Source organism: Oryctolagus cuniculus, chromosome 6 (assembly GCF_051225735.1).
Source record: "Oryctolagus cuniculus isolate XC-2025 breed Fujian yellow rabbit chromosome 6, ASM5122573v1, whole genome shotgun sequence".
Taxonomy (NCBI): Eukaryota; Metazoa; Chordata; class Mammalia; order Lagomorpha; family Leporidae; genus Oryctolagus; species Oryctolagus cuniculus.
Window position 1 is genome coordinate 63,689,241 of NC_142872.1, and position 12,306 is coordinate 63,701,546.

The 12,306-nt window shown below is 43.8% G+C and overlaps 1 protein-coding gene across 1 annotated transcript in view; it reads left to right on the top strand.

Moving 5' to 3' along the window:
• Window positions 1-12,306, top strand: part of SIMC1 (SUMO interacting motifs containing 1) — an 85,448-nt gene that overhangs the window by 51,460 nt on the left and 21,682 nt on the right. Inside the window, exons 5-6 of the mRNA XM_017341586.4 lie at window positions 4,687-4,841; window positions 11,141-11,293. Coding sequence (XP_017197075.4) covers window positions 4,687-4,841; window positions 11,141-11,293 — 308 coding nt within the window. The remainder of the gene's footprint in view (window positions 1-4,686; window positions 4,842-11,140; window positions 11,294-12,306) is intronic.

The window sequence follows — 12,306 nt, forward strand, 5'->3', positions numbered from 1 at the left end:
ATTAGAGAATACCTTGAAACAAGATAAAATGAAAACAACATATAAAATCCTATGGAATGCAAAAAAGCAGTGCTGAGTGGGAAGTTATGACTCTAAATGCTTACATTAATAAAGAGGAAAGATATCAAATCAATAACCTAACTTTATACTTTAAGAAACTAAAATAAAAAACTGAACCCAGACCTTTCAGAGGCAAGGAACATACAGCATAGATAGATGAAATAGAAAATAAGAATTAATAGGAAAATGAAACTAAAGAGTTGGGTTTTTTAAAAGATCAACAAAATTAGCAAGCCCTTAGCTAGGTTAGCTAAGAAAAAAAGACTTGAATTATGAAAATCAGAAACGGCCTGCACTGTGTAATAGGCTAAGCCTTCACTTCCAGTGCTGGCATCCCAAATGTCCCAGCTGCTCCTCTTCTGATCCAGCTCTCTGCTTATGGCCTGGGAAAGCAGTAGAGGATAACCCAAGTGCTTGGGCCCCTGCACCCATGTAGGAGACCTGGAAGAAACTCCTTGCTCCTGGCCCAGCTCTGGCCGTTGCAGCCATCTGGGCAGTGAACCATTATATGGAAAACCTTTCTCAGCCGGTGCCACGGCTCACTAGGCTAATCCTCCGCCTTGAGGCGCCAGCACACCGGGTTCTAGTCCCGGTCAGGGTGCCGGATTCTGTCCTGGTTGCCCCTCTTCCAGGCCAGCTCTCTGCTGTGGCCCGAGAGTGCAGTGGAGGATGGCCTGAGTACTTGGGCCCTGCACCCCATGGGAGACCAGGAGAAGCACCTGGCTCGTGCCATCGGATCAGCGCGGTGCGCCGGCCACAGCGCACCGGCCGCGCCAGCCATTGGAGGGTGAACCAATGGCAAAAGGAAGACCTTTCTCTCTGTCTCTCTCTCACTGTCCACTCTGTCAAAAAAAAAAAAAAAGAAAAAGAAAAGAAAACCTTTCTCTCTGTCTCTCCCTCTCAATGTCTGTAACTCTACCTCTCAAATAAATAAATAAAATCTTAAAAGAAAATCAGAAATGAAAGAGGGGACATTACAATCTATGCCATAAAAATAAAATGGGTTATAAAAAGAACACTATGAACAGTTCAATACCAACAGATTGGATAACCTAGAAGAAAGGATTAATTCCTAGCAACACATAATTATCAAGACTGAATCATGAAGAAATAGAAAATATAAATAGACCGATAACTGGTAAAAAGATTGAACCAGTATTCAAAAACCCCAGGACTAAATGGCGTCACTGGATAACTCTAACACACACTTAAGGAAGAATTCATATCCATCCTCCTTAAGCCTTTCCTAAAGTTGAAAAAGAGGAAATACACCATAACTCATTCTGAGAAGCCAGCATTACCCTGATACCAAAGAAACTACAAACCATATAGCTGATAAAATATTCATGCAGAAATCCTCAACAAAATACTAACAAACTGAATTCAACAGCACATTAAAAGAATATATACTGTGAACAAGTGGGATTAATTCTTGGAATGCAAGGGTGGTTTAATATATGACAATCAAAGGGTAGGCTTTTAGTGCAGGGGTTAAGATGCCATTTGGGACACCCACACCCCATATCAGAGTGCCTGGGTACAAGTCCCAGCTTTACTTGTGATTTCCTAGTAATGTGCACCCTGGGTGGCAGGTAATGGCTCAAGTACTTGTGTTCCTGCCACCCACGTGGGAGACGCAGATTGTGCTCCTGGCTTTGGCCCAGCCCAGCTGTTGTGGATATATGGAGAGTGAACTAATAGAAGATTCTGTCTGTCTGTCTGTCTGTCTCTCTCTCTCTCTCTTTCAAATGAAATTTAAATAGTTTTTTACATATATGAAAGATAACCAATGTGATCTACCACCACACCAACAGAATGAAGGACAAAAACCACATGATCATCTCACTTGATGCAGAAAATACATTTGGCAAAACCCAGCACCCTTTTATGATTTAAAAATAAGCTCAAATTAGACATAAAAGGAAACCATGTGAACATAACAAAGGCTATATATGAAAAGCCCATAGCTAGTGTCATACTCAGTGGTGAAAGACTGAAACATTTGCCTCATAGATCAGGAACAAAAAGGATGCCTGCTGTTGCCACTTCTACCCAGCATAGTATTGGAAGTCCTAGAAAGAGCAATCAGGCAAGACAAAGAAATAAAAGACATCCAGCTGAAAAGTAGAAGCAAAACTATCTCTGTTCACAAATGACTTGCAGAAATTCTGGGAGCCGATGTTGTGGCAAAGCCGATGAAATCTCTGCCTGCATTGTAGGCACCAGTTCGAGTCCTGGCTGCTCCACTTCCAATCCAGTATAAACTCACAGAAGAAAGCGTAAGGAAAAACATCACGACATGGATTTGGCATCGATTTTCTGGATATAACACAAAAGCATAGGCAGCAGAACCAAAATAGACAAATGGCACTATATCGAAGTTCAAAACTTCTGTGCATCAATAGAATAAAACAATAAAAATAAGAAGTAGCGAGGCCAGCGCTGTGGCCTAATTGGCCTTTAGCTGGAGATCTGAAAGGGAATTCACTGTAAGTTGGCACAAGGGACCTACTTCGGGTAGTGAAAATAATTATGATATTTGCACAACCTAGCACATTTTTTTTCTTTCAAACTTTTATTTAATGAATATAAATTTCCAAAGTACAGCTTATGGATTACAATGGCTTCCCCCCCATAACGTCCCTCCCACCTGCAACCCTCCCCTTTCCCACTCCCTCTCCCCTTCCATTCACATCAAGATTCATTTTTGTTTCTCTTTATATACAGAAGATCAGTTTAGCATACATTAAGTAAAGATTTCAACAGTTTGCTCCCACACAGAAACATAAAGTGAAAAATACTGTTTGAGTACTAGTTATAGCATTAAATCTCAATGTATAGCACACTAAGGACAAAGATCCTACATAAGGAGTAAGTGCACAGTGACTCCTGTTACAACCTAGCACATTTTCTACAAATCACTGAATTATGCATTTTAAATGGTTGGCTTTTATAGTGTGTCAATAAAGTTGCTTTTAAAAACAGAACAATTTGAGAAAGAATTGTATCCTCAAGAATCAATATCATTCTTGAGTTGGAAGCAGACAATGGCAGACAATGATGAGAGGGGAGAAAACTCTAGGAAAAAGAAAAAAACTTCCCAAGAAAGGAATTATTTTCTTAGCATATTATATAGATTTCTAATATAGTAAATCATGTCAACATAGATCTGACACTCAGAACACTAATTAGTCATAACACTTAGAATCCATTTATATGCAAATCCTAGGAGACAATTTTATTAGCCTTGACAATACAAAATGAAAAAGTATAGAAAATAAAGGTTGGGAAATGAAAAGAAATAGCAGGACTATTATATCCGTGTCATCCAAAGTAAGGAGGCATGAGATAGTGTCCATAAAGTATGGCATATAAATGATGTCTGTAGGTCATTGATATAGTTATTTTAGGAAGAAAAGGCCAGGGGATTGGCATTAACTGAGGTAAATTCTTTTCTAGCATAGAAGAAACCAGTAGAGAATTTCCAAAATTGGCAACTGAAGAAGCCTATTCTTCAGAGATGTTTAGGGTTTTTGAAAGAAAATTAGAAATTCCCTGCAGGGTGATGGGTAGAAGGGACAGGTGGCAGTGAAGAGTGGTGGCAGTGGACTCCCTTTCACTGTAAGTCTACAAGTACCTGGCTTTTAAAAAACCATTTGAGTCACTTTTGAGGATTAGCAAAAATTATACATATTTGGAAAACAAAGATAATCTCATCACCACCTCCACTCGAAAAAGAGAGGAAAAAAAGAAGACAGGTGTTCTTAGGTCATTCTGCTCCCTGCTGCCTGAACAATACCCATGATCCATGAGCTTTGTGTACTCAGAGACTGTAGCTATCCCGGAGTCTAACGGTTCCCACACAGTACACAAACAGTTTGGTGCCTTCTTATCTTTGGAAGTTTCAAAGCCTGAGTTCCTGAGCTTCCACCACTTGTCTCCCCATAAAGGGAAACCTACAAATTGTACATACTTACCTGCTCTGGGACAAGCACTGTCTTACCTTCAGTTAAAATGAGCTGTGGACACTGAGACCAGAGGGGGCAAGTTAAATAAGGGGTGGTTGGATTTAAAACAAAGCATTAGAGCTTTCTGCTACCAAAGCCCATTGCTCTTCAGTTGTGTCACTTAGGATCATTTCAGTAACAAAAGACCCAACTCGGACTTACTTAATAATACGCATCAGCTCACGTTGCAGGAGGTTCAGGACTGGGGTGGACAGCATGTCGTTTGACCTGGCCACTGAACAGAATCAGTAAGGAACCAGTTACTCTGTGTGTTCTGCTATCCCCAGTGTGGATTCATCCTGAGGCTCGTTGTCGGGTTAAGTGAAGAAGGGACTGACTGCCCACATTCATCTCTAGTAGACCTCCGATTGTAGCTTAGCTGTTAGGAAATTCCTCAATCCTTCGACTAAGTTATTTTTAAGCCCTAGAATCCAAAAGATGCGATTCTTTTACCAGTTTTGCCCTGTTTGTCCTCTTTTGTAAGTAGCCAGGCCACCTGCTTTTCCCCAGGAGCCTTTTAGGTATCATCACTCTTGGACTTAGCATCAATAAGAACCCAATGCTTACTGTCATCCAGGAGACTGAGAGGAAAAACGACTTCTCGTTATTTCTCCCACAGGGACAGACTCTGCCTGGGCGAGTCCTTTTTCTGCGTTACGTAGTACAGACCCTGGAGGATGACTTCCAGCAGATCCTGAGGAGGCAGCGACAGCACCTGCAGCAATCCATTGCAAACACAGTGCTGTCCTGTGACAAGCAGCCCCACAATGTCAGGTAACAGCCACGTGAACCATGAACCCTGGGGTGCCACAAGGTTGGGGCTACAGGTGGGCACCTGCTGAAGGCTACAGTTGTCAGGTAAATGAGATTTCCTAGTCTCTGGATAGCATCAGAGGGACAGTTATTAAAACTATAGATAAACATGAAACAAACCCTCTACCTACAATGTGGCAGACACCATAGCTTGGGTAGATTTTTTCTGAAGGCCATCAAGCATTCTTTAGTCTGTTTCACTATTATCCAAAGTACCTTGGGAGATGCAGGGGAAAACCTTAACTTCTGTAAAATATTTCATAGCTTGTATAAACAAATTTATTTCCATCCCTCTGATGAACTCCGTGTAAACCTCATTTGTCACTACTAGTCTCTGGAAAGTAATATGACAATACTAGTGCGACTGGCAATCAGGTACAATAAGTAGCAAGCACCTGTTCCTGGTTTGTTTTTTTCTTTTTCTTTTAAAGATTTATTTATTTATTTGAAAGTCAGAGTTACACAGAGAAAGGAGAGGCAGAAAGAGAGAGAGGTCTTCCATTCAATGGTTCACTCCCCAGATGGCTGCAACAGCTGGAGCTGTGCCGATCCGAAGCCAGGAGCCAGGAGCTTCTTCCCGGTCTCCCATGTGGGTGCAGGGGCCCAAGGACTTGGGCCATCTTCTACTGCTTTCCCAGGCCATAACAGAGAGCTGGGTTGGAAGTGGAGCAGCCAGGTCTCAAACCAGCGTCCATATGGGATGCCGGCGCTTCAGGCCAGGGCGTTAACCCGCTGCACCACAGCACCGGCCCCCTGTTTTTTTCTTTTGTAGAATCAAGGTCAGAACTCTTGGAAGCTTCAAAGTATAGAACTATTACATATTTGTGAAGTATGTAAAATGTGAGAAAATGTGATTTCTGGGGTAGGGATCTCAGGCTGCGATTTTTCTACTGGAACTATACCCCTTGAATTTTTGGAAAATGGTTCTCCCTGGGGAGTATACCAACATCCGTTTTTCAGTAAAACTCTTTCACTCATACTTACATCTCCATATGTTCTGACATATTTATTAAGAATAATTTTTGCCAGCCAATATGGGATTTGATTATTATAACTTCTTTAATTAAAAAAATTTTCATTATATTTTGGTCAGCTTTTCCCCCTTAGGTTACATACCCATTTGCCTGAGAGAAATTCTCCCATTATGCTTGGTGAACACACACATTAGAGTAAGCTGGATATGGGAGACGTGAACCCACTATTCTCAGAGATGCTTTCATTCCCACCTGTCATGGAATCATGGAATGAGCTTCTCGCTACAGGGAGTGTAATTCTTGGGTTTAAAGTTAGGCATTGCGGGGTAGGGAGTTGTGGCCTCTAAATGCAAACTAGGTTTTCTGTTTTGTGCTTAATCAGTGAAAACTCTCCTTTGTTCCTGCTGGAGGGAAAACCAGCTGCCCTTGATTTATTAAGATGTAGATACCAGATTGAGGTGATGATTACTGATGTATGCATGTATTTATCCGAACTCATCAGACAAACCTGTACAATGTATTGTAGGTAAAGTATACTTAGAGGAGTCTTTTAAGTTTCTTTTTAAAAAATTTATTTATTTCTAAAGAGTTGAAAGAAAGGGATCTTCCATCCACCGGTTCACTTCCCAGATGACCACAACGGCCAGCGCTGGGCCAGGCCAAAGCCAGGAGCCAGGAGCTCTATCCACGTCTCCCATGAGGGTGACAGGGGCCCCGAACACTTAGGCCATCTTCCACTGCTTTTCCCAGGCCATTAGCAAGGAGCTGCATGGGAAGTGGAGCATCCAGGACATGAACCCGCACCCATATGGGATGCGAGGGTCACAGATGGCAGCTTAACCTACACACCAGCACCCCCATCAGGGGAGTCTTTAAAGGGAGAGAAATGATAAGTCAGTTTCCATATTGCCCCCTTAAGGAATTTTCTTTTCTTTCTTCCATTTTTAATTATGCATACAAGAAATCAACTAGTCCTACAAGATTTTAAAAATACACTAATCTCCAGGTCACTTCACATGCATTTCCCTCTCCCAACCCTTTGATTAAGTTGATTATTTGGTAGTTACCTCCATGTGACTAAATAACATGGACAAGTTGCAGCTTTTGGTTCCTTGTTAGCTATTAACTATTACTGACTCCCCGCTTGGAAGATGAGCAGTTAGCTTTTTCTTTATCCCCCCTCCAACTTCCTTTCCATCACACATAGATTTCCCAGCCGCTGTATCCATAACATATCATAATTTTGTTTTGTTTCTTTTACCAGGACCGTGTATGCTAGTCAGAGTTTAGCCAAGTACTAAACTATGATTACTTTTACTTTCATTCGTACCTCTTTCTTTTCCCTGGAGTTAATATTTGTTCATTCCCGTATTTGCATGGTGCCGTTTGTTCACACTGAGTAGTCTTCTCAGTGTCTTCTCGGAGCCCTAGTGTGGGATGTTCTGACCTTCAGTTTGGATCAGATGTGGGCGTTGCCTTCTCATCTTTCCAAAGGCGGTTCTCTTGTTTATTTGTGTCTCTTTGTCCTTTTGTTATTTTGTTTTACTTTGTCCTTTGTCTTTTTTTATTCACTCTCTCATTTTGTTAAATCACTCTCATAGCTTCCTAAGAAAGTTCTGTGGGAAGTGAAGTTTTTGAAATTTTCTTATGTCTGGAAATACTGATTTCTCCTCCTCCATTGATTGATAACTAGGCCGAGTAGTTAGTGTAGAAGTAAGTCTTCTACAGAAGTTTGCACTTTTCCTTTGTCGTCTAGCTTCCTAACCTGTTAAGAAACTCAGCAGTCTTGGTGCTGGTTCTTGCTGTGTGTCCTGGTTCTTCCCCCGGAAGTTCGTGAGGGCCCCTTTTTGCCCAGTGTGCTGGTTGTCAGTCTGTATTCATCCATTCTGTTTGACATCAGTGGACCATTTCAGTCTGGAAACATAGTCCTTCATTTCTGGAAAAAAAATATATTTAATTTTTGTTATGTTTCTTGTAAAAAATAACAAATAGGATTCAGTTCTTTTCTGGGTTCTTACCATCTCATATCTTTGATGATACTGCTGATGGATTTTTTGTTTTGTTTATTCTCTGCATAATATCTGTTTTCCCCAAGTTGCCCCCTTTTTGGCAGGGAAGGGAGGCTCTTTTGCTCTCTACCTCTTATGTGAGAAGCTTCCCATAGGTGTCTGGTAAACCTGGGTGCTCTGTCCGTGTTTAAAGGTGAGAGGCATGGAAGGTAGCAGAAGCTCTGAGGACGTGGAGGACTCAACGTTTCTGCACTTCCCTCTAGGTGGACCTGGTCGCTCATTTCTTAGAAAATCTCTTGTGTCAGTGTCTTTGGATCTTTCCTCTTTAGGTGGTTGGGTTTTCCAGAGAAGATCACCAATCTCCTACATTAAAGATAAAGATACAGGGGCCGGCACTGTGGCGCAGCGGGTTAACACCCTGGCCTGAAACGCCAGCATCCCCTATGGGTGCCGGTTCGAGACCCAGCTGCTCCATTTCTGATCCAGCTCTCTGCTATGGCCTGGAAAAGCAGAAGATGGCTTAAGTCCTTGGGCCCCTGCACCTGTGTGGAAGACCCTGAAGAAGCTCCTGTCTCCTGGCTTCAGATAGGTGCAGCTCCGGCCATTGCGGTCATCTGGGGAGTGAACCAGCAGATGGAATACCTCTCCCTCTGTCTCTGCCTCTCTCTGTAACTCTCTTTCAAATAAATAAAATAAATCTTTAAAAAAAAAAAGATAAAGATACAGATGCCAGGTTTTTGGAAGACAGGTGTATGAAAATATCCACTGGTTCATTCCCCAAATGACCTCCATGTCCAGAGCTGGGCCAGGCCAAAACCAGAGCCAGAAGCTTCATATGGGTCTCCCACATGGGTGGCAGGGGTCCAAATACTTGGGCCATCTTCCACTGCTTTCCCAAACACTTTGGCAGAGGTCAAAAGTAGAGCAGCTGGGATGGGAACCAGGACTCATATGAGATGCCAGCATCACAGGTAGCGGCTTAACCTGCTATTCCACAACACTGGCCTCTGTAATCACCTTCTTTTTTTTTTTTTTTTTTTTTTGACAGGCAGAGTGGACAGTGAGAGAGAGAGACAGAGAGAAAGGTCTTCCTTTGCCGTTGGTTCACCCTCCAATGGCCGCCGCGGCCGGCGCGCTGCGGCCGGCGCACCGCGCTGATCCGATGGCAGGAGCCAGGAGCCAGGTGCTTTTTCCTGGTCTCCCATGGGGTGCAGGGCCCAAGCACTTGGGCCATCCTCCACTGCACTCCCTGGCCACAGCAGAGAGCTGGCCTGGAAGAGGGGCAACCGGGACAGAATCCGGCGCCCCGACCGGGACTAGAACCCGGTGTGCCGGCGCCGCTAGGTGGAGGATTAGCCTAGTGAGCCGCGGCGCCGGCCCTCTTTTTATTTTTTAAGATTTATTTATTTATTTGGAAGGCAGAGTTACATAAAGACAGAGAGAGAGAGAGACAAATCTTCCATCCGCTGGTTTATTCCCCAAATGGTTGCAACAACTGGAGCTGGGCTGTTCTGAAGCCAGGAGTCAGGAGCTTCTTGTGAGACTTCCATGCAGGTGCAGGGGCCCAAGTACTTGGGCCATCTTCTACTGCTTTCCCAGGACATACCAGAGAGCTGGATCGGAAGTAGAGAGTAGCCAGGACTCGAACCGGTGCCCATTTGGGATGTCTGCACTGCAAGCGGCGGCTTTACCTGCTACGCCATGGTGCCAACCCCCAATCACCATCTCTTAATGTATTCCCACCATAGACTAGTACCTTGACAATGACATTCATCTAACCACGCATCCATCCCCCATATCTCACCCCATACCTTCCTGTGCTCAAGATGATCATCATCCTGAATCTAAATTATTTCATTTCTTGTCTTCCTGTGTAGTTTTATCTCATATCAATGTATTCATCTAAAGTATGTATTTTTATTTTAGTTCCTTTTAGCTATATACATATTTAATATGTCAAAACTTTTATATTTCACTTGATTTTTTTTTAATTTTTTTGACAGGCAGAGTGGACAGTGAGAGAGAGAGACAGAGAGAAAGGTCTTTCTTTGCCATTGGTTCACCCTCCAATGGCCACCGCGGTCGGCGCGCTGCGGCCGGCGCACCGCGCTGATCCGATGGCAGGAGCCAGGAGCCAGGTGCTTTTCCTGGTCTCCCATGCGGGTGCAGGGCCCAAGCACCTGGGCCATCCTCCACTGCACTCCCTGGCCACAGCAGAGAGCTGGCCTGGAAGAGGGGCAACCGGGACAGAATCCGGCGCCCCGACCGGGACTAGAACCCGGTGTGCCGGCGCTGCTAGGCGGAGGATTAGCCTATTGAGCCGCGGCGCCGGCCTCACTTGATATTTTATAGTACTAAGGTTTGTGTTGTTGCCTATGCCACAGTAGCTTATTCATTTTGACTAATAGGTCATATTCTATTTTGTGAATGTTCTTCATTTGCCTTCTACTTTCCAAAATTTAACTGTTTTTGTCTCCTTGCCTCTTCTCCTCTGCTTTGTGGATTAAAAAAAATTAACTTACTTGTTAGAGAGACACATGGAGAGAAAGAGCTGCCATCTGCTGGTTCACTCCCCAAATGCACTCAGTGTCACCCTGCTGGGGTGAAAGTTGGGAGCCAGCAACGCAATCCTGATTTCCCACATGGTTCGTAGGAGCCCCGCTGCTTTCCAGGGTCTATATCAATAGGAAGCTGTAGTCAGGAGCAGAGCTCAGTATCACACCCAGTTGTCTTCAGGGGTGCCTTAACCAGTAAGCCACTAACCCACCCACCTTGTGGATAGTTCTAAAAAATGATTTCCTTTTGTACTAGTGGAGTTGTAGGAGAGATCAAAATAAAGTGTGTATTCAGTCCACCAGTTCCACCCAGATCTTTAAAGTGATCATCAAAAGTTGTCTTGACTATTGACATGCTTTTTACCTCACAAACTTGTGGAGCTTAAGCCCCTTTATAAAGTATGACCACTGCACAGACTCCCAAAGGTAGTTATCAGCATTCATGGAAAACACCTAATAGAGAGAACTAGCAAGGACTTCGGTGGTCACCCAGTCCAACCTCCCACCTGCTGAAGGAACATCCCTGCTCTTTGACCCTAGAAGTCCCTTTCCATTATCATTCAGAAGGAACAAGTGGGTATTTTAGTTAGCTTGTATGGGCACTCTTTGTTGCCTTTGGGAAAATCTAGAAACCTGGGACCCCAGGTTAAGGCTTCAGCCCTGAGTACCGTAACTAGGACAGAAGCTTAAACCTTTTCTTTCTTATCTTTTTCCCACTGCAGGGATGTTATCAAGTGGCTGGTCAAAGCAGTAACTGAAGATGGACTAACTCAGCCCCCAAATGGGAATCAAACCTCTTCACGAACAGGAATTCTCAAGGCCAGCGGTAGCCCTGCTTCTCCCCAGCCTAGCCTGGCAAAGAGCACCAACCAGCTGTAAGGGCCTGCAGAAGCCGGCTTCCCAGGGCGACTGGGGCTTAGTGTTTGAGAGAACAGCCCTAAAGCTAGCAAGCTCCTATGGTGTAGACTGAAGACAGTCTAAGTAAAGGCTAAATTTCTATTTTCAAAGGTGGAACAAAGGCAGATGCTCTCACCCCTAGGGGAATAGGAGTTCACAGAGTGAATGCAAAGTCGCAAAGCACAAGTGAAACTTAGAGGACAGGGGATCCAAGAGACCGTGAAGGGTTGCAGCTCCTGTCACCTCAGGTGTCCATGGCCTAGAGAAGGAGTAATGGACAGTGCATGTTCCCTCAGCCTCCAGCCTGAAGGACCTGTGTTTTCCCCCTCAGTCCTGGGAGAAAAATCGCTGTGTACCCTGCAGGTTCCAGCAGGTGTAGTAGCAGTGGCTCCTACAGGGCACTGGAAAGAGACTTATGGTGTTTCTTTCCCGCAGTTGAGAATGGTCTTGGCATTTTCTTGAGAAAGGCCAGATTTGAAAGGCTTGGGCTGTGCATGTACAAGTAAGCCAGTGTTCCAGGTCAATCATATTCTTAAAGGCCACTTGACATTTCATATATAGCATTTGTAAATTCACGGTGCTTCAGTGTAGCCCAGTTGTACCAACCTGATTTTCATATAGGGCCTACAGGTTTCAACTAATGTAGGGGATAGGGGACAGTCTCACATCTGAAAGTGAAAGTTTTGGAACAAGGAAACACTTGCTTAGGTAGACTGGGGAAGACCCCAGGGTGCAGTTATCCCAGAAGCATGCTACATACATACCCAAGAGGGAACCAGTCAGACACTGTTCCTTCTCACTAATAATCATTATAAATCTGCTTAAGTAAATATTAGTAGAAATAAGGGCTCTCTGAAAATTGTATCATGATCTCACCAGCAACTTTAATAGGCAATACCTTTTACTATTAAAGAAAGTGTATCTCCCAGGTCACACACATCACTCACAATTTTATGAGATAGGTGGTATTATTGACCTTTTTTTATAGAGG